General features: G+C 40.7%; 1 protein-coding gene across 3 annotated transcripts; it reads left to right on the forward strand.

Annotated features, from left to right (window-relative positions):
- CRTAM (cytotoxic and regulatory T cell molecule) lies at positions 1 to 23,025 on the forward strand. Of its 3 annotated transcripts, none has more exons than XM_072156639.1 (13): positions 1 to 478; positions 3,130 to 3,267; positions 4,904 to 5,056; positions 5,899 to 6,042; positions 10,186 to 10,344; positions 17,341 to 17,433; positions 17,928 to 18,005; positions 18,103 to 18,159; positions 18,532 to 18,624; positions 19,057 to 19,191; positions 20,976 to 21,098; positions 22,007 to 22,093; positions 22,863 to 23,025. In XM_072156639.1, exons 1-13 carry the CDS (start codon positions 427 to 429, stop codon positions 22,916 to 22,918), a joined length of 1,368 nt encoding a protein of 455 aa, XP_072012740.1. In that variant the 5' UTR covers positions 1 to 426; the 3' UTR covers positions 22,919 to 23,025. The 3 variants fall into 3 exon arrangements, with proteins under 3 accessions (XP_072012740.1, XP_072012741.1, XP_072012743.1); XM_072156640.1 differs by having other exon boundaries at positions 20,976 to 21,080; XM_072156642.1 differs by lacking the exon at positions 3,130 to 3,267.
- The last annotated feature ends 611 nt before the right edge of the window (positions 23,026 to 23,636 follow it).

Raw genomic sequence — 23,636 nt, forward strand, 5'->3', positions numbered from 1 at the left:
CCTAACATCCAGGCACATGTTTTTTGGATGCTGGGAGGGCCCTAGCCGTGTGAGCAGCCCGGGGCCCGTGGGACACTTAATCCGCCACTGCTCATGATGGCCTTAATCCGCCATTGTATATATATGCACCCATTTTCCACCCACCTATATGAACCAAAACTTTAATCAATACACTGTAAAATGTAGTAATATGGTATTTACATTATCTGAAGAGACTTTATTTACCAAGAAACATTCCGGTAGTATAGTTGTGGTCAGTTGCACTATACTGTAACCACCGTAACTTTCTCACAGTGGAAAGAACAGTGTGACACAAATAGAAAATTGGTCTGTACTTATTTCCGCACCCCCATAAGGCACATATATCATATATACTCTGTCAGTGCAGGGGAAGCAATACAACACACAAGCACCAAGTCTGGACTGATGATTGTGACAGCCACGATCTATGCCCTGCTGGCACTGAACAGTGTGAAAGGTAAGAGGCTTCTTTTCTGAAAGGAACATCTATTGCCTCAATAATGTATGTCTTTGTATTTGTGTATGTGGGGGGGGGGGGCACTATCACCAGACAATATTGAGTTCTAGCGACAAATAACGATACAGCCACCACAGATAATGTAGCAGGTGCTAGCTGCAGTCACATGAAACACCGCACATAAAAACTGGTGATAATTTTCATAATTGTCAGATATAGTAGAACTAACATTATATTATACCACAAGTAACATACAGTGGTAAGTCTCTGAGTATAGATTACGTAGGCTTTATCTGCAGTCCTATGTAACACCACAAATAAAAAACTATGATAATTCTCTGACTACATATACTTATGTTGAATTTACCAGTAGTCCCTTGAGTAAATATAATGTAGATGTTACATAACTCTCTGGGTACTAAAGATGAAAGAAAATCTATATAAAAATCATGCATGATAAACAAGGCACCATGACTGTAAAAATCTTCATATATTTCTTATCCATTGCCTCCTTCCTTCTAAAATGAACTTTTAACATTATGTTATTGAACCCAACGGGCTACAAGTGTAAATACCTTTCCCCCCTCCCACTGTATGCTAATTGCTGCTGAGATTACAGGAAGTCCTGGGGGAGGGTGAGATTAATATGTGCTGCAGAACAGTGTGACAACAGTTTGTAAAGCCAGAGGGCCTATGGCAGCCTTTCAGGATCATTAGCATAGCTTTAAAAGTTGATTTTAGAAGGAGGCCATGAGTAACAACCAGAAGCAGATTACAATAATCGCACTGCTTGGATCTATGAGTAAGTGCCCCTGGTTTATCATGCTTGATTTTGACGGTAGATTTCCTTTAAGTAAGTGGTACTCATAATAGATAACACCAAATATAACACACAGTAATAACTGTGCATGCAGATAATGAGAATAATGTTACCTGTAGTCCTACATAACAGTAATGATAAGAGATTGCATTCTATGTGGGAGATTTATCCGAGCTTGGGTGCCAGAAAAGGTTAAATAATTTGATTTCCCCGCCCCCCGATCAGGGCTAACTTGTTGTAACTTGACAACCCCTTTAATGTTTGGACTTTCTTCTAAAATGCTAAAAGTGTCTCAGAAGATATAATTAATATTCTGTAAATCAAGAGGCTACACAAACAATTGCATGAGACACTCCTCACGGCTCAGGGTTTGTTATTGTTTTATCCACCATTGGCAAACCATACATTATGAGAGCTAAGCACACTATGGTTCTGGGCCTTCTTCTGGGGAACGGGGTGTAATTATTTTTTTCACAACGTTTGTTAAAAAAATTACTGGGGGTCACTGTATTAAAGGGTACCTACCTAGTTGTCTTCTTGAACACACTAAACAGATATTTATGCTGGAGTAAGATGACTGTGGATGAAGCTCTGCATATAGTAATGCTATGCATCCATCACCAATCACTATTGTCTGGAATGATGGGAACCCTGTTACCCTGGGCTCCATGGAAATCACTATGGCTGTTACAAGAATAGTTACACCCATGTCAGTGTATTTAATAGTTCTTGATCTCTCTTCAAATCTTATTGAGGCTGGTTGCTTCACTGCACTGGTGTTGACTGGTTTTTAGGCTGTCAGTGATGTCAATTGTGTCTTCATTGGTTACTAGATACACTCTGCTCTTCATGATGTCACTAGTTCTTGGATTCTCCTCTGCTCTTCATGGTGTCATTGGTTCTTGGATTCTCCTCTGCTCTTCATGGTGTCATTAGTTCTTGGATTCTCCTCTGCTCTTCATGGTGTCATTAGTTCTTGGATTCTCCTCTGCTCTTCATGATGTCACTAGTTCTTGGATTCTCCTCTGCTCTTCATGATGTCACTAGTTCTTGGATTCTCCTCTGCTCTTCATGATGTCACTAGTTCTTGGATTCTCCTCTGCTCTTCATGATGTCACTAGTTCTTGGATTCTCCTCTGCTCTTCATGATGTCACTAGTTCTTGGATTCTCCTCTGCTCTTCATGATGTCACTAGTTCTTGGATTCTCCTCTGCTCTTCATGATGTCACTAGTTCTTGGATTCTCCTCTGCTCTTCATGATGTCACTATTTCTTGGATTCTCCTCTGCTCTTCATGATGTCACTAGTTCTTGGATTCTCCTCTGCTTTTCATGATGTGACTAGTTATTGGATTCTCATCTGCTCTTCATGATGCTACTAGTCACTTTTGGTCATTCTCTCTATACCGTTAGTGATGCCACTTGCTTCCAACTTCTCTATGCTGTCTGTGATGTCACTAGTCCCTGCTTCTTCATGGTGTTAGTGATTTATAGGTTTACGGCTTCTCTGTGTTGTTGGGGATCTCACAGTTTTCTGGGTCTCCTGTGTTGTTAGTGATGTTATTGCCTTACAGCTCCTTTGTGTTGTCAGTGATGTCAATGGTTCCTGGCTTGTCTGCTCTGTCACAGCTGTCATTAGTTCCCAGCATCTTTGCTCTGCCAGTGATGTCATTTGTTTCCTGGCTTTGCTTACAATTTAGGTTTCCAGCAATGGGAAAATGTATTTATTATCACTGATGAGAAAATTCATGAGATGTGACATTTGTAATGATGAAAGACATCCTGTGTGCACAGTGTGGGGGGATTCAGCACCACATCTAATGTTTCTTACAGCGGAATCTCACACCTTTCAGCTGTCTGTGGAGGAAGGAAAGACAGTCACCCTGAGATGTGTATTTCCAGGGGGCAATGGTTCAGACATACAATGGTTAACTCCAAGGGGCTACACTAGTTACTTTAATGGGGAGAAAGGTGAGTACAGAAATGATTGATTGCTTTTGTGTATGTTCACACATGGGTTAAATCTTAGTTAGCTGTTAGGGGTTTTCTGCCCCCCTATAACTACCATATGGATAGGATGATCAATGTGGCTATAACAACTGGTACCCCTGACATTCAGTCATACCGCACAACTTTTGGGTTAAAGAAAGTGATACCCTCCCTTTTAGTCCCTCCTTAAAGTACACTGCTTGTCCTGCCCTTTGCCCCACTCCCAAACATAGTATAATCATCCTTAATGGCCCTATATAGTATAATGCCCCCTTTCTGTGGCCACCCCCCAATAGACATATATTATAGCCCTCCAAACTTTTGGTCCAGAGAAAGAGAGATAAAAAATCCCACTCCCTTTTTCCTAAATTACGCCTATTGTCTTGCTTATTGCCTTGCCCATTTTATACTGGGCCCCCTTCTCTCTCATACAGTGGCCTCATGTCCTCTCTCACTCTGTGGCCCCCTGTCCCCTCTCACTCTGTGGCCCCTTGTCCTCTCTCACACAGGGGCCCCCTATCCTCTCTCAGACTGTGGCCCCTTGTCCTCTCTCATACAGAGGCCCCTATCCTCTCTCATACTGTGGCCCCCTTTCCTCTTTCAAACAGTGGGCTACTGTCCTCTCTCATAAAGTGGACCCTTCTCCTCTCTCACACTAAGGCCCCCTGTCCTCTCTTATACAGTGGACTCTTCTCCTCTCTCATACTGTGGCCCCTTCTCCTCTCTCATACTAAGCCCCCCTGTCCTCTCTTATACAGTGGCCCTTGCCTTCTCTCATACTGTGGCCCCCTATCCTCTCTCAGACTGTGGCCCCCTATCCTCTCTCAGACTGTGTCCCCTTGCCCTCTCTCATACAATGGTCCCCCCCATCCTCTCTCAGACTGTGGCCCCCTATCCTCTCTCAGACTGTGGCCCCCTATCCTCTCTCAGACTGTGTCCCCTTGCCCTCTCTCATACAATGGTCCCCCCCATCCTCTCTCAGACTGTGGCCCCCTATACTCTCTCAGACTGTGGCCCCCTATCCTCTCTCAGACTGTGGCCTCTTGTCCTCTCTTATACAGTGGCCCCCTATCCTCTCTCATACTGTGGCCCCCTTTCCTCTTTCAAACAGTGGGCCACTGTCCTCTCTAATACAGTGGACCCTTCTCCTCTCTCATACTAAGGCCCCCTGTCCTCTCTTATAAAGTGGACTCTTCTCCTCTCTTATACTGTGGCCCCTTCTCCTCTCTCATACTAAGGCCCCCTGTCCTCTCTTATACAGTGGCCCTTGCCTTCTCTCATACTGTGGCCCCCTATCTTCTCTCAGACTGTGGCCCCCTATCCTCTCTCAGACTGTGTCCCCTTGCCCTCTCTCATACAATGGTCCCCCCCATCCTCTCTCAGACTGTGGCCCCATATCCTCTCTCAGACTGTGGCCCCTTGCCCTCTCTCATACAATGCCCCCCCCATCCTCTCTCAGACTGTGGCCCCCTATCCTCTCTCAGACTGTGGCCCCTTGCCCTCTCTCATACAATGGTCCCCCCCCCCATCCTCTCTCAGACTGTGGCCCCCTGTCCTCTCTCTCATACTATTATTTCTCCTACTATACTAATAGTCATAAGATTCCTTGCCATTACAGTTTTAAAAGATAGAAGATACGAGTTACAACATTCATCAAGGAATAAGCTGATTGTCCGTTTGACGAATATTACAAGGGCAGATGAAGGGGTGTACACCTGCTTGTATTACAGCTCCCCAATACAGACTAAGGGAGTCCAGGTCTCAGTATTGTGTAAGTAAATCCTTCAGAATATTTTTACTTAAGCATGAATTTCGCCACAGACTTTAGTCGCAGCCATTCACATCACATGTGACAATATATTTCAAAACTTATTCAAATTATCTTGAAATAAGTTAGTTCTGCAATTAAAGCCACAAAGCATTGTCACAACAGTGACCATACATGCTGACAGTGAAGACATTAGAAAGATGAAGCTGCTGCAGGTGGAAAGTACCTTATAATAACTTACCCATTTAACTGGTGCTGGATCACATCACTATTATAAGGATGGATACCGAAGACTGTGGGCCCCCTAATAGTGATAAATGGGCTTTCACAATCAGCAAGCACCGATAACACCAGTCTTCCTGATTATTAAATACAATACCACATTGATGCTATAAACATAAACAGGTATGAAGGGAAAAGAAACTAAATAGCATGGACCACATCCTTGTGGATTATTCATGTAGATTGCTGTACTTTGTAAGTAGTCAGACATGTGTGATCAGAAGTATATTTTGTACAGTAGATTTGAATAAAATATGCCTCAAGATGATAAGAAGAATAATGGGGATTTTCCCAACTACCAGAAAGTCTAAGATTGTTCATAGCAGTCAATCTCTAGTAAAATGGCTAATTTTCTATAGATATATATCAAGATATATATAGATTAATATGAAAGTTGTCTATGGTCATTCTTGGTCATTGTAATATTGCTACAAAAACTAAGACTTAGAATTCTAGAATTACTAATAACTTTATAATATTTTATATTGTTTATATCAACAGTCATTCCATATTATAACAACAGTGTCAGCTGTGATTGTTAATGGATTGTGATTACATTCTAGCTGTGCCATCTCCACCTTCCTTAGAAGTGACCCGAATCCATGGGAAAGGTCTGAAAGAAAAGTATCTTCTTACCTGCACAACATCAGGTGGCCACCCCTGCCCCAGACTCACCTGGCTGATTGACAACCACATAGAAATGTTTGGTGAGACCAAAAATATTAGCGTTTTTAACCCCTTAGTGACAAGCTCATTTGCGCCTTGATGACCAAGACCTATTTTTCAAAACCAGCATGCGTCGCTTTATCCGGTTATAACTTTAGAAGGCTTTAACTTACCCAAGTGTTTTTGAATTGGTTTTTCCATGGCATTTTGTACTTTAAGTTAGTGGGAAATTTTGGGTGATATATTTAGCATTTATTTATGAAAAAAAGGTGAATTTGTTAAACATTTTGAAATGTTAGCTATTTTCAAACTTCAAACTGATCGTCTTACTACCCAAATTAGTTACTAACTAACATTTACCATATCTCAGCTTTGTGTTGCCGTCAATTTATAAGTGTCCTTTTGTTTTATTATGATGCTAGAAAGATCATAAATCAACCAGCATTTTTTCAAATTTTTAAGAAAATTTTAGAATAAATTATTTGATTTGGAATTCACTAATATTTATCATTAATACATTCATTTAGCCCTAAAATTTACCCACATTAACTGAATAAAAGTAGAAAATGTATCTAGGAATATACTTGACAGTTTTTTACGAGTAAGAGGACAAGTGGAAAAGTGTGAAAGGGAAGGAGCCATGGAGCTTTTGTAGAGCAGAATAGTTTTCAGGTGCTATGACGTGTTTGTAGAGCCGTTGGGGCCACATTCACACGTGGCATTTTGGCTGTGCTTTGAAACGCAATCCAAAGGCTTCAGCTGCGATCGCACATTGAGATAAGATTGCATTTACTTCCTATGCAGTTAATGTGTTGGAAACACAATGTTACCAAAATATATTATCACGAGTGGAGCCTTGAATTGCGTTTCCAAATGTAAGCAAAATGCCACGTGTGAATGTGGCCTCAGGGACCACAAACCCTTATCCCACAAAATTTGTAAACTTTTTATCAGGTGCTATAGGGGTCATTTTAACCGTTCGCCACTGATCAGCTTTTTCCATTTAACTTTCTGTTTATCACTCCAGCTTTCAAAAATCAATAACTTTTTTTTATTTTCTGTGTACAGAGCTGTTTGAGGGCTTATTTTCTGCTTAACAAATTGTCCTTCTCATAGCATTATTTTATAATTCATGCCGAGTACTGGGAAGTGGAAATACAATTCAAAATGCTGTAAAATTGACAAGAGACCGCATCTGTGCCATTTTCCTTGTGGGCTCTGTTTTTACGTCTCTCACTGTACATTCCAAATGGCATCTCTAATATATTCTTTGGGTCGGTACAATCACTGGGATGCCAAATTTATATAGGTTTTATTAGGTGTTAGGAAACAAATGTACCCCCCCAACAGGAGGGAAAAAAAGGACAGACTAGAAAGATGCATATAAAGGTAAATCTTTATTGGTAACACATATTCACAATAATGTGGACGATGCCAGCATTAAATGGCGCCGTCCTATGGGTATCAATTGGATACAATAAAAGTATAATAAAAACACGAGTGGTGTAATACAGAATAAGAAGAAGCGGACGGACCTGGACAAAGTGGAGTTAAATGGCAAAGAACTGGGCTAGCATAGGTCTAAAACCTGCTGTTGGGTCATGTGCTTATGACAAAAATAGATGACAGCGGTGGCGTGAAAAAATGCCTGTTATGAATGGTGACAACGCTATCCTATATGTAAGCTGCATAGCCTAGTGGCTGCAAAACATGGGGACTAATAAGACTAGGTGCGTTATTGCATGGGGTGACCACATTTAGGGTGCGTTCACACGTTGCAGTTAAAACTGCATCGCAATCAGCTTTGTGGAGGTTTCAGGTGCAGTTTTGTCAATTGAACAGGTGAAAGACATGAACTGAACGAGTGAATGACATTTGTGGAGCAGATTTCCCCTTCAAAATCAAATTCACCGGTTCAGTTCATGTCTTTCACCTGTTCAATTGACCAAACTGCACCTAAAACCCCCACAAAGCTGATTGCGATGCAGTTTTAACTGCAACGTGTGAACGCACCCTTAGGGAAGATTTTTATCTCCCCACACAAAACCCCTTCACCTGTATCCAATTTTTTGTTCGTTTCATTAGGTGTTAATAGATTATACCAAAAATTAAACCCTTTTGTACCAAAAAAAGTATAACTTTTACCATATTCTGACTCCAATAACATTTTCATACTTAGGAGTACGGAGTTGGTTGAGGTGTTATTTTTTTCGGGATGAGCTTCTGTTTTCATTACTACCATTTTCGGGACTGTGAGACATGTAGATCAGTTTTATTACTTTTTTATGTGTTGGGAAAGAGCGAAAAAGTGGTGATTCTGACATTTGAGCAAATTTTCTGGTTCAACATCGGGAATAACCGTTTTTACATTTTTATAGTGAATTTTGGGATGTGGTGATACCTATTATGTTGTCTTTCACTTTTTTTAAATTATTTATTATATTATATGTGTTAGGGGCTTTTGGGGAATTTAAATGAATTTTATTTGTAATTTTTTTTTACCGTATATACTCGAGTATAAGCCGACCCGAGTATAAGCCGAGACCCCCAATTTTACCATCAAAAACTGGGAAAACCTATTGACTCGAGTATAACCCGAGGTAGGGAAATGCATTGGTCACAGACCCCCCCCCCCCAGTATGTAGCCAGCCTGCCCCCAGTAGTATACAGCACTGCCCCCAGTAGTATACAGCACTGCCCCCAGTAGTATACAGCACTGCCCAGTCTGCTCCCAGTAGTATACAGCACTGCCCATATGCCCCCAGTAGTATACAGCACTGCCCAGTCTGCTCCCAGTAGTATACAGCACTGCCCAGTCTGCCCCCAGTAGTATACAGCACTGCCCAGTCTGCCCCCAGTAGTATACAGCTTGCCCAGCGTTAAAAAAAAAAAATAAACTTATATACTCACCCTCCGGTGGCCCCGACGTGCAGCGCTGCTCCCCTGATGTCCGCGCGGGTCCTCTTCTGGCTTCCGCGCCCGTCTTCTTGCTTCTCTAACTTCGTGCCGGGCGCCGCCATTGCTCTCCCGCGGACGGCGCCTAGGATGACGCGCCGCTGCTGACGTCATACTAGGCGCCGCCTGGAAGAAAAACATGGCGGCGCCCGGCACGAAGTTAGAGAAGCAAGAAGAGGCTCGCGGAAGCCAGAAGAGGACCCGGGGGAGCAGCGCTGCATGTCGGGGCCACCGGAGGGTGAGTATATAAGTTTATTATTTTTTTAAATATTTTTTAAGTATATATATTAAGCATTGACTCATGTATAAGCCGAGGGGACGTTTTTCAGCACATTTTTGTGCTGAAAAACTCGGCTTATACACGGGTATATACTGTATTTTTTGTGTTTTATTGATACCTTTTTTATTTTTACAAAACTATCATATGGACTAGTGATCACTAATTCATACTAATGCATAGGCTGACAGGCATCTACTCGGTCTGGCTGGAACGAGCAGGCTGATGCCGATGGCAGACCCAGGGACCTTCATTAGGTCCCCGGCTGCATCGAGTGCTGGGAAGAAAGGGCGGGAGCCCCCTCCCTCTACAAAAACGTAGATCCCGCGGTCACAGCATTGACCCTGGGATCTAATAGGTTAGCAGCCGGATCGGAACTCCCATCTGGACTTTTAGAGCAGGGTCATAAGTCAGCCGGGGCACTGCTCTTTCCTGCACAGAGCATGTGCAGACCTTAGGTTAGGCCTATGGAGAAATCCGTATGGGCAGGCACTTAGGGGTTAAATGGACTGAAAACATGCATTTTTGCATGTTTACCTTGTGTTTGACTGGTTTGAATCTGTTTTTCTTCATTTGTAGAAGTGTAAGCAGCTGTGAAAATGTTAATAAAGGATTCAAACCAGCAAAATGCATGATAAGCATGCAAAAACGCATGCGTTTTCAGTCCGTTTAAAAAACGGTCCAAGAACTGTCTAAGAATGCACTGTGTGGCAGCGCAAGGAACAGTCCTGCAATAGCCACTATGCTCCCAGTGCCAGCTAATGCAGACTCCTGCTTTAGCGGACCTGTTATATTGTCATATTGTAACAATACTTCTATATAATAGATAAATATCACCAAAGTGACCCTTTAAATAAATATCACCCTGACATTTTTGTTTTTTTTATGAAACAATGTAGAGTTGCTAAGCATTGTTTGCAGGTCTCTTACCAGTTTCTCTTGTATTCTGAAGGTCACCAGAATCGCAGGTTGAAGAATGATTGGCGATGCACAGCGGTTAGCACCCTACGAGTCAGCTCAGCATCAAGTACATCAAGAGCGAGTTGTGTAGTTAGACACAGGACCCTGACTCCAGGAAACCTCACTGCATCCTACAGTTTCCATAAATTAGGTAAGTGATGGCAGGAATAGAATTTACTGAACACTGGGGAAGGAGCACTTATATTGGCAATTATGTAAATGTCTGTACCCACCTCTACCAAGTGACTTGAAGAAAAGATATTCTATGTAAGAATTAACATACTATTGTCTTGCACTTATTGGGGCTTATTTACTAAGGGTCCCGCGGCCAAATTTTCGTGGGGTTTCCCGACTTTCCGGGGATCGTGTCGCACGCAATCAGATTTTGGCGCATCAGCTTTCATGTGGTAGAAATCGGACAAACCGTGAGATTTAACATATAAATTGTGTCGCAAGCCTTGCACTTACATACACTGGGAAGAAGAAGGTGAACTCTGGTGGGCGTGATAGGGGAAGCAACACATGCAGGATATCGGGCTGGTAGTGAATAGCGGCAGCTGTAAATCTGCCCCATTATGTTCAACAGTTTCTGTGAATTCTTGGAGGATTAAGGAATGGGTGAAAAATGCTATTAAAGGAAACCTACCACTTGAAATGGTAGGTGTAATCTGCAAATACCGAGCACCAGCTCAGGGTGAGCTGGTGCCGGAGCTTACTTTCGTTATTGCCCTAAACCGCTGTATCGCGGTTTAAACACTTTTTAATGTTTATATCTGAAGCTGCTTCGACGCACAGTGGTATGCGCTCGGCGCACCAAGCACGCGACCGTGCGCACGGCTCTCCGGCACTTCGTATGCAGGCGCGGGCACGGTTCCGCGCTTAGTGCGCCGAAGCAGCTTCAGATATAAACATTAAAAAGTGTTTAAACCGTGATACAGTGGTTTAGGACAATAACGAAAGTAAGCTCGGTATTTGCAGCTTTCACCTACCATTTCAAGTGGTAGGTTTCCTTTAAAGCTTAAGGGGGCATGATTCAAAGTTATCCTATATCCACAGCAATGGGGATGTATTTATGGTTAGTCAAATAGCTTTCAGACAATGATCACTAAATTATTCCCTATCTTATGAATAGAAGATTACTTTAATTCTTGGACCCACCCTTTTATCCAGTTGTATAATGAAAGGTTAATCTTCTGAATTATTGTTGCAATAACAGTCACAGAATCACTGATTACTGAAAACACAAGTTACCATCCATCAAGTAACGGGTTAAGGGAGAACTCCACTTTTCACTTAACAATGCCATTTGTTGAGGACGTGGTTTACAACTGATGCTTTGATTGTGACTTGTAAACTTAATCAACATTTAATGTACGTTTAACCAATTGTTTACACTTGATTTAGTAGTATAACTTGATTTGGGTAGGTCGTCCTGACGCTTGCTGTACTAATCTAATCTTAATGAAAGGCCTAGGGTCTATGACTATCGGGATTGATTATTACAGTGGAAAATATTGTACTAAACGAGCAATGATTTCTAGTTCAAGGCCCATAGTGGGACCAAAAATTAGCCGTACATAAAGGGCCTTGGTTGTTGGCTGCAAATTTTTGTGTTGACGACAAGCTGCAATGAAAGTTATCACAGGTGTCTGCAATGAAGCTTTATGGTTGATCCCTGTTTCCATGACAGCCCAAAATTATGAAAATCCACTTATCACACTGATGGAAAAATACTGGAGTCATACATACAATATACCAGTTCCGACTTAAATACGAATTCAACTTAAGTACAAACCTACAGAACCTGTATAGTTACTCCCCCTGATAATAAATATTCTCTATATTTTAGATGCATTTTTTGTGATGACATTTCCTATGTGGTTTCCTTTGTTAGGTGTTATCGACAGTTTTGGTTCTTCATGACCTCTACAAATATATATATATATATATTCTTGTGAAAACAATTCCTCCAAAAACAGCAGCTTACATTCACATGCAGGCTATTTCCTTACTGCATTTTCCCCTTTAACCCATTGCAAAAGTGTAAATAGGAAGCACAGATAAATGTTTTAAAAAAATGTTTTCAGATTTTTTCCCCCTAACAGATTAAGATAAAATCCTTTGACAAAAAGATACTACTAACATGACGTTTTATGTGTTCTGGGTAGGTCGGTTTCAGGCCACCATCACATACATGACACTTGTCAGAGTTGTAAAAAGGGCAGAATAGGGTTAAAGAAATTCCAGGAGAAGTGACACAAAAACTCCAGTGCACTGTGTAGGAGATTTTTCCAGTAGCATGCAGAAAGGGTTAACTAGCACCACCATTTTTTCTGCCCTCTGTAGAATTGAGATGCCTACCCTGCACTCCTGAAGTTGAATATTGTTGAAGGTTGCAGTTTGGATGTTGGGCACCAGGTGGTGCCATATAATTAGCAGAAACAACCCAGTATGTTACATGTTATACAGAAAGCAGTAGATATCACTGCCAGAAGTAAACATGATGATTAATGGCAGAATAAACCTGGAATAACTACTAAATATATTTTGTATAAATGTATTTTCTTATAAAATTTCAAACAGATGGGGGGCATCGCATCCAAGGGGGTCTAACTCAGGACTCACAGTTCATGGTGCAAAGGTTTAGCTTCAGGCTTTCACACAACATGGATACATACCCATCACATACAGCAGCTCACCAGACAGTGTCACACTGCAGCTATATGAGGATGAGATAATTTAGTCATCTGAAGAAAACTATTAAATGCCACTTCCGGATCAAACTATATATGAGGAATTCCCCTTAAATCAGAGAATACATCAGGGTCTGATTGCATCTGCCTACAAGCTTTACACACTTCTGGATCACAGTTGGTTAATATATATAACAGAGTCCAAGCTAAAGCCTCTGTCAATTAGTTTTTGAAGTCAGGAGGGAGCTTCAGACATGTCAGTGGTCAGAGCAGGGAGCCGGGTACAGCATTAGTGATAATGGTATTGGCATCACAGTCAACTCGTACATTTATAGAGTGAAATTGCTTTCATTTTCTGTAAATGTGCTTAATCCCAGCTGGTGGGGCCCAAACCACCTGGAAACAATCAATGGAAGAACGAGAGCTGAACACCTAGCGTTCGCACTGAACCCAACCCGCTTCACGCCACTTAAATCAATAGCAAAAGAGCGCTTAGTGCCTGCAAAAAAACCCCCGATGTATTTGGCATTTCAGATTGGCCACTTTATGCATTCAAAAAATCCCCCGAGATGCAGGTTATGCTCTGTGTAATAGAAGCCGCCTACAATACAGAGGTTTTATTAAAGGGAACCTTTCATCAGTTTCATGCGGCTATAACCAAGGGCACTATGAAACAGCAACAGGCTTTCTCTTTACAAAGAGCAGTATTTTACACTGAAAACAAAAATGGTGTTTAAAAGAAAACAGGGGAAATTTATCAGAGCTTGTACCAGTTTTCTGGCGTAAAAGCCGTGAAATAGTTGCAATTCCCGGCATACAGTTAGAAATTGAGCCCATTTTCTCCCCTTATGCTACCTCCATGCCACATTGGCATGGAAGCGCATGAAGGGGGTATGCTTGGCGTCGGAGTGGGCCTTGCACCAGCAGACAACGTATAGCCAGTGTCAAGAACTACCTACAGCTTGCACCAGAAACAGTCAATAAATGTACTATAAGGCATGTATTTTATTGTGCAATCCACTAATTGCCCACTTTAAATTAATTCTCATTCACTAACATGCAAACAAATAAACTCTAAACAGGGACTTCTTTCAGAGATAACTCAGCAATTGGTAAAAGACCCCCAAATTGTTAAGAAGGTGCATTACAGCTATTCCATCATAGTACAGCATATAATTGTTTTATGCAGAGTATAGACACAGGTTCCACCCAGGGCATTTGGGTGCAGTGCTTATTCTCCCCCCTCCTCCTGTATTTAACCAGCATAATATTCTCTTTTGCATTTTCTCAGAGTGCTTCAAGTTCAATTAAATTAATTTGTCATAAAACAGAATCTGCCTTTCATGTGCATCACCTTTTAATGTGCGCCAGACGGGGACTTGAATGCGTCTAGACCAGGCAGATAAAAGAGCCTCGATCCCAATGACAGCCCACAAACGACTGATTGCATTCAGTAATTGCTCATTTGAAACAAATAATTAGTAAATTAATTGAAAGTAGTTTTGGTGGATCACGGAGTGACTTGCTGCAAGTGTTACGTTGAAGGTGACCTACAGGAATTACTGCTAACAAGCATTTAGATAGTGTTGCCGCAGTCACACAAATGTGATAACAAGGTATTACATTTACACATTTAGATCTAACAACTCGATCTAACTAGTGCAAGAATTCTGTATTCTGCATTCACCCCTTCTCCCCACACAGCAGATGCAGTAAATGTATGCCTAAATGTGGAATTGAATCAATGAAGAGGGCAGTAGTCTGGCACCAGCCGACCACAGCGTTATGTACCTTCAGTGAAACTCGGCATGGATGTTGGCAGGGTAGTTAGGCCGTCTTGCACTAGTCTATATAACGGTGGTGCTCAGCAGAAACAAAGACAGTCCAAATGTAAAGTGTAGAAAGCAGAGCGGGGCCAGGCGACGGGCCATTTCGCGCTAGTCTAGCGCATTATCAAGCCAAAATATAATGATACTGCGCTAGACTAGCGCGAAACGGCCCGTCGCCTGGCCCCGCTCTGTTCCTGTACGCACCTCAATAAAGGATATATTTCGCACTGTACTGGTGAGTGCCGCTGCTTTCTACACTCTAAATGTGGAATTGACATAAAAATCCCCATCATTGTCCATAAATTATGTGCAATAATGAGAAATGCATTGCATTGAACTCATAAAAAACAGTCATGCAAAAAGCCATGGGAAGTAACGACACAAGCTGAAATCTATCAGTAATCAGAAGGCAATGTTGTCGCTATGTGAAAAACAATATCAGCTGGTTCAACCAATCGCACAAAGTCAAATTAATAATCAGCAAACCGCTACAAACTAAAAGAGTTCCTGACCATCCAAGTGTCTCAATAACAGCAATAAGCTCATAAACAAAAAGCTTAATAGTAAACCAAAAATATATTTGTTTTTTTCATTTCCATTTTTCACTCCCCACCTTCAAAAATCTATAACTTTTTTATTTTTACACGTAAGAGCTGTGTGATGGCTTGTTTTCTGCGTAACACATTTTTCATACCGTGTATTGGGAAGCGGGGAAAAAAATTCCAAAGGCAGTGAAAATGGTGAAAAAACACATTTGCGCCATTTTCTTGTGGGCTCGGATATTACGGCTTTCACTGAGCGCCCCAAATGACATGTCTACTTTATTCTTTGGGTTGGTACGATTACGGGGATACTAAATTTGTATCGTTTTATAATGTTTTCATACATTTACAAAAATTAAAACCTCCTGTAGAAAATTTTTGTTTTGATTTTGCCATCTTCTGACGCTAATAACTTTTTCATACATGAGCCGATGTTTTCATTGCTACCATTTTGAGGACTGTGTGACATTTTGATAATTTTTTATTACATTTTTTATGTCATGTAAAAAGGTGTAAAAGTCGCGTTACATTTGGCCGCCATTTCCCGTCTCGGAGGTCACTGCCGGTTATAACCGGTTTTATATTTTGATAGATCAGGCATTTTGGGACGCCACGATACCTAATGTGTCTTTGATTTTTACTGTTTATTATATTTTATATCAGTTCTAATAAAAGGGGGGTGATTTGAACTTTTTTTTCACAATTTCTTCGGGTTAATGTACCCTAGATGGTCCGATCGATCCTACCATATACTGCAATACTACTGTATTGCAGTATATGGCATTTTTGCACATGATTCATTACAATGAGCCACTTGCTCATTGTAACGAATACTTAGAAACCAGGTAGCCTCGGGTCTCACGAAGACCGGGGGTTACCATGGCAACCGATCCCCCCCCCCCCCGATAACGTTCGGTGTAGCGACGATCGAGGGTAAGATGGTGGCGCCCATGCGCCGCCACATTTTAAGCAAGCAGCGACCGTGGGTGTTAGCGATGGGTCTTTGCAGCAAAGCCCATCTCTGTATGATGAGGGCTCAGCCCGTGAGCCCTCTTCATACACCCTTCACAGCGTGAAGGGGTTAAGGGTCTCAAAAATATACCTGGATGAGGAAGATGAAACAAGGGTGGACATTTCATCAATACTATGATCTCAAACAAAGCCAAAGCCTATCAGTTGGTTTTAGAGAAAGAAAATAAAGCTGATGGAATGGCCTAGCCAATCACCTGACCAGAATCCAATAAAAAATCTATTTAAGGACTAAGGCTGGGTTCACATCACGGTTTTTGTATACGCTAAGTGTATACCTGGAGAAAGCACCAGATGTTTATGCTTAGTGTATACATTGACAAATAGTGGCAGACAGAGGCAAAGGTTGTTGCTGAATAAAGCTGGATGGAAAGATGTAGTAAAGTCTTTTCATCCTGCAGCCTCTGACTTCCCATATTCAGGGGGGTACCCGGTGACATATTGGACTGCATAGGAATACAGTGGGACACGTCTGTGTTATACGTTGTAAGGACACGTTAGAATCCTCCTGACATGTCCTTACAATGTATAACACAAACGTGATATGAACCTAGCCTAAAACTGACTTCATCGAATTTGCTCACAGAACCTTCATGAAGTGTAGGAGAATGTGGCAAAATCCCACCTGAGCAATGCTTGCTTTTTCCCTGTGTCATTTCTTATAATTACACATGGCTTAATTAACGGGCATATATGGTTTGATTTCTTTTCTACACAATACACAAACATATATACACATTACAAACATTGACCAGTTTTGCAGCTGCTTAGAAAGAGAACCCATGTTGTGATAGGAGCAGACATTTCAATGGTCACAGCCAGCAGCATAACTAGGAGAGGCAGGGCCCTATAGCAGACTTCTGATTGGGGCTCCCCTACTCCCGGAGAAAATATACGTATTTGAACCAGGATATTCAGAAGAATTATAGAGGCAACCTGTCTAATCAGCCTAGTTAAAGAAAAAAATGCTGTTTATACATTTAAAGATATATTAGGTAATTATCGTAGTCATTCATTGAATTATGTGTTAGATATTTATATAATTGTATTGTAGATGATGTTACATCAACTCCAGCTGAGGAATACACAAGATATACAACAACAATTGTGAAAACATCTGGGAAAGGGAGAGGCGATGAAAGCAGAGGTGAACAGTTAGTGTTAAGATTGTCATAAGAATCTGATCACTATAAATTTCATCCCACTTGTCCATCCAGTGTTCTGCTGCTCTTCTACCTCTCTTCCTGCTCCTCCCCTACTACTTCTATTCCTCCACTCCTATTGTTCTTCCTGTTCTAGCCTTGATCCTCTTCCTATCCTGTTCCTTCTCTTGTTTTGCTCCCTTTCTGCTGCCCTTTCATCTCCTATCCCCTTGCTCTTCCTCTGCATCTTGGACAAATCTTCTCTTGCTCCTCCTCAACATCTTGAGCTCATCCTCTCTTCCTCCTCCTCCTCTCTTTTTTCTTTACTATTTAGCTGATAAGCGGGCACATGTGATCACGTTAATAATCCTTCACTACTTATAACTCTCTAAGCACACATGCAAAAAGAGTCATTTTGTTGCTAGAAATGTTGTTAGTTATTTTTTTTCAAAACCTTTTTTTAAGATTTTTAATTTTTTTTACAATTTTTTCCCCAAAGCACAAGAAGCCTCATCGTCGGCCCCAGAAACAACTGATTTAAACCTGACAACGTCAACTACAGAAGCATCATTCACCAGTATAAATTTCTTATTTTTTGTAGAATTATCTGAAATTTATAGACTTAGAAAGAAAAGATTTCAATTCTATGTGTCATTTTTTTTAACACATTACAGTTGCAGAATATACAGAAAGAAGGACAACAGACAGAGTAAATGGAAATGTAACTTCAGGTAATGTGATGCCAGCCTCTGCAGTGATGAAATAAAGGGACTTGGTTTGATAATGATAGAGTTTGACAAAAATATTCACCATCACTATGAGAACTCAGAGGATACAATAACTTGTATTGGTACCTGTGCAATAAAATATCCATAGCAGCACAGAGTGCTTCAGTAATGTTAAGATGTTAAGATGTTAAGATGTTTTAACTTTATGTGGTAAGGACATGGTCATGATAGGAGAAGGGAAATAAAGTAGGAGGAGCAGGAACCCCAGCAGAGTATTTTATTATATTTTATTTTATGTAATGGGTAGTGACCTGGCTATACAGTTTATTCCTTGTGTTTGTTCTTGGATGACAGATTTATTATAATTTTTTTCAGAAGTTAAAACATTCACTTCATTGTCTGAGAAAAACTCTTCACTTGCTACTGATGTCACCAACACAGGAGATTCTACTAATACCACAAACAATGGTAAGTGGCCACAAAAGTTGAACTGTTTACTTTCCTCCCAGTTTATTAGATTCCAGGCAATTCTGACTCCAGTAAAGTATATATCAGGGCCATTCCGGGCTTTGGGATAGTTGAGTGACCTAAGGTCCTGACCACAGTACATCAGTTTTGCCATGCTCTATTGAAATGTTTTCTTCAATCTTATTCAGACAAACATATTTTTAATGAAAAACATATAACTGCACTACACACCAAAGCAAGCAGCCATTCTGTTAAAAAGTAGAGCAGTTTTTCATGGATCAGTTTTTCATGCATAGACTATATTTTATGTTGAAACAAGGATGTAACTTGACCATGTAAAACAGAATTGTCTCAGTAATGTGAATGTAGCCTAACAATACTGGCCTCCTCCAGGATACAACAGGTGCTAAAATTTCTGCCCTTATTTTTCAGATATTGAAACTTCCAGGAGGGAATCTTACCATACGCTCATCCTAGTCCTTGTATCTCTAATGATGTGCATATTGCTGGTCATTGTGCATCTGTTCCTGTCAAAGCTGAGGAAAGCACATTACTTTTGGAAGAAAGGTCAGTGTTTTGGGGAGATGCCATATGTTAGAAAACCATGAATCCCATGTGTAACCTTACGAATATCAGGGAAACCTATGGTGGTTTTAGTGAAATGAAAGTGGAGAATATAGGATTGCGTACAGGTGTATTGAGTCAAAATATGGCAATTGTAGTCTATACTGGAACACTTAGAAATCTTACATATAAGATAATGTCCGATGATCATGCACTCTGGCGCGATTCACTAAAATTGTGAGCCCGATATACTTCTTGTGTCGCTTCCCCGCTCAGGTCTGACAGAGTTCACCTTGTTCTTCCTGGTGCATGTAATTGCTTGATCTTGCAACACAATTTGAAAGTTAAATCCCACGCTTTCGGTTTCTGTCACATGAAAGCCAGCACAGCCACAATGTGCGACACAATCGCCTGTTAAATACCTATCACAGCCATACAAATCCCAAAAAAGTTGGAAAGTCCAACAAAAGTGCATCCACGGACCCAATGGGGGTCATTTACTAACGGCCCGATTCGCGTTTTCCCGACGTGTTACCCGAATATTTCCGATTTGCGCCGCTTGTACATGAATTGCCCCGGGTTTTTGGCGCACGCGATCGGATTGTGGCGCATCGGGGCCGGCATGCGCGCGACAGAAATGGGGGGGGCGTGGCCGAACGAAAACCCGACGTATTCAGAAAAATCGCCGCATTTAAAAACCGAAATGTGTCGCTTGGGAAGCGCTCACCTTCACCTGCTATGGGATGGTGCATTCCGGGGCGTTAAGATTATTTTCGGCGCAGCAGCGCCACCTGGTGGACGGCGGAGGAACTACCTTCTTAAATCCCAGCCGGACCCGAATCCTGTGCAGAGAACGCGCCGCTGGATCGCGAATGGGCCGGGTAAGTAAATCTGCCCCAATGTGTTGATGCTGGATACAAAGGAATTTTCTCACTAATTCCCAGAGAAATACATAATTATTCTTATTATTATGTTTAACATTTATGTTCACTATTACAAAATACTAAATAATTAATTGATACATTTGAAAATAAACAATTATTATTATCATTATAATGAACCATTATAGATTTATTATGATGATGATTATTTTTAACAACTAAATATTTTTATGTTTGCTTCCCATAATTACATCCCCTGCTATAAACTGCCTTCATATGAGGCGGAGATAATTCAGTCTCACTAATTGTTGTTATCCTCCCAAACAGCGCTCTCCTCCACTCAACAGCGTTTCACTAATTTTCAAGGACATATTTTTGCCCTTTAATTTAACATTTAGAAAACATCTCTTTAAGAATTACTCACTTAAAGCCACACAATAACTTGGGGATGAGTTGGGCTAATGAACGATGCAATGTGGGCATCAACTAGCACCCAGCTCCACTAATGGGATTCTAATTAATTAATGGACGAGGCCTGTTTATATTTCCACCTTTTAAGGGACAAAACTTTCGATTTAATCCACTAACCTGACACAATCAGCAAATGAGTTGAGTTAGTGGAAATGAATGAATGAGACATGGATTCGGGGCTGCAGCTGGGAATTCTATGGCAATGTTTGTGAGGCTCGTACACACCTGCTGCTTGTCATTCTTCAGGCTGCTGCACACAATAGGCTGATGACCTGTTTTCCTCTGTGCCATGAATTATCCACAAGTTCTATAGCCAGCAGGTTTTGTGGCCTTTGCTTTTTAGTGGTTGTAAAGAGGCAGAATGTACTGTGTTGAAGGATTTGAAACTTTTCTCTAACTCAAAGACTCAGGATCTTCAATGTGTCTTTTGTCCAGAAAATGAAACATCGGATCAGACTCTGGAGAGCACAAAATCCCGATCTAATAATGAGGAGATGTCCAGTCAGAGCAAGAATGGCACCTCGGCCAATGCTGCACCAGGTCTGGAGCTGGTTACTGGTACCATTCCTTTATCTTAATAGCAATAGAAATACAGAGCTTTTATCATGGAGTGGTCAGGTATAAAGTAAATGAAACTGAATCTTTTTAAAGTCAGGGGCAAATCTTGTAAAGTTACTGAAGGTTAGACATCCCCAAATTGCCAGTGGCTTAAACCTTCACAATTTATATGAAAAAAATTGTGGATGAGATTTGCAGAATTCCCATTAAGGTCTACTGAATTCTGCAATTTAAAAGTTGCAGGCAAATCATGTCTGAAAGCCATAGCAGAATGTGCAACAATTGTACAAATTTTAGTGAATATTTCTCATAATTTTTAAGAACTGTTTCTGCCACTTTTTTTAAACATTGAAAAGCAAGCAGAGATCTTAAAAATGCAGAGGAATAGAAAAGTGCTTTAAATTTGTTATGTAGAATTTATTTACATGAGGTTGAACACACATCCCTTTAAACCGGCATTTGTTTACCTCCAAAGACTAAAGTCTGCTCTCCCAAGGATTGTCTTCACCTAATACTTCTCATAGCCAAAGGTTTTTTATAGTTGTGTCCAGTGTAGAATTAGGCCGATTGGCTGCCTACCTCACAGATGTCCATCTGAACTGAATGGCAATGTAAAAGGTCCAAGTTGTTGGGGACAGTATATTAAAGTGGACCTGTAAGGGAATTTGGGACCTTAAAGCACAGGTGCTTATGGACTGGTGGCTTATTTTAAAAGCAGACACCTGGGAACATTCTAAAGGGTGATTTGGGACACCAAACGACCCATCTATAAGGACCTGTGAGAAGTTTAGTGTCCCAAATCGCCCCCTGACAGGTCCTCTTTAAATCTTTCTTGTTTCATCAGTTATTGTGAGCTAAAGACAAATGTGTAAACTAAACAGAGATAAAGATTTGTTCTTGTTCTGTAGGATGGACCACTACTGGCTTAGGCCACGAAAGATCCTCTTGCTCACGACCAGTTATGGGGGCCCTGACCTGCTGTTGTGTACAATGCGGTGAGTCAAAGTGAATGCATCATGTTTCAGCACACTGTGAGCGAGCCAAGTAGCTGCACTACATAGTACACTACACCACATACTAATGCATAAAAAAATGGGTAAAAACTAAATGTAATCTGTGTACTACAGGATACTATCTATTGGTGCAAAATTTGCTACCATATTCCTGCATTCCTTGTCTCTATGGCATGTCCTGGGTAATTACACAATTCCCCGTTAAAAGTGGTTGTTCTTGTATAGCTGGAGGGTATGGCTCAAACGCCCAGATTTAGAAGCATATATGCGTAAAAAAAGGATAGTCTACTTACTCTTTTGCAGCTCCCGTCTGTTCACTGACACTTCTGACCCAATCAGAAGTATCAAATAACCAATGGAAGCCTTTATGCTGTAACAGAGAGAATAATAATTTCTGTTTCGTTCCGCCAACGCCAGCCTAGGTGGTTTCCAAAATTTTTGTAAACTTTTTTTAAAAAATATTTTAATTCACTACTAACAAGAGATGTTGAAAAAATATAAAATATATTTGATAGCTGGTAATTTTTCAGTAAGGTAAATCTCCTGTAAGTCTCAGGAAACCTCCTCCTGTTTTATTTGCTAATAAATAATGTTTATTGAGTTGAAGATTAAATACTTAGTGTGAAAACCGGTAATTAAGACAACATTAAAATGAAACATGGCTCAGCAGGACGGTCATTGTGTCTCTGGTACAGCTCCCTAACCAAAGAGGTAACTGATATCTGATGTTTGTTTGCATCTCCTTCCGCAGCAAATACAAACTACAAAGTCCCTGGAATACAGTACAATAATCAGGTTTCCCTATGAAGTGGTCAGAACCCTGCACCTCACAATGTGAAGAAGAGCCTCTTTCATGTACAGTTACTGTTCATATGTTTTCTTGTTTTCATGTATGCAGTGATAATAAAGTATTTATACAGACTGTGTGAATGCCATATATCTATGTATATCATATATTAACATATATTATCGATTATTCTGGACATTAATATAAAGGCAACTAAATTTGTGGAAAAATAATTGTTCAGTAGGTACACTTATGCCAAAGCCCTGACATATCTATAATTTGGTAAATCATCAGTTTTTAAATGTAATTTAACATTGGCCTTTTTAGACGCCACCAGGGAAATAGTTTCTATTCAATGTCCATCAGGTTTTCTGCTGGTTCAGGTTAGGAGAGAGGTGTATTTCATCCTGATAGTGGAGCCATTGGTTGTTGTCCATAGTGACAACTATCTGTATAAAGGTGAAACACTAGGACATTAGGAGAATAAAACATCATGCAGTGATTATTATTACTGTATTATACTTTTAATGTTTGAACCAGTCCATACCCCATAACAGTCACCTAAATAGATGAAATTAGGAAATACTTAGCTACAAATTAATTGGACTGTGTTTTTTTACACCCCTTTTCTAAGTGCCGGATATGGCAACAGCGGGAGTACATTTCTGTCTGGCATCTATATTTATTTTAGGGAATGAGAACAATCATATGCATTATTGGTTTCTGGAGAAGAGATGT

Source organism: Engystomops pustulosus, chromosome 6 (genome assembly GCF_040894005.1).
Source record: "Engystomops pustulosus chromosome 6, aEngPut4.maternal, whole genome shotgun sequence".
Classification (NCBI taxonomy): Eukaryota; Metazoa; Chordata; class Amphibia; order Anura; family Leptodactylidae; genus Engystomops; species Engystomops pustulosus.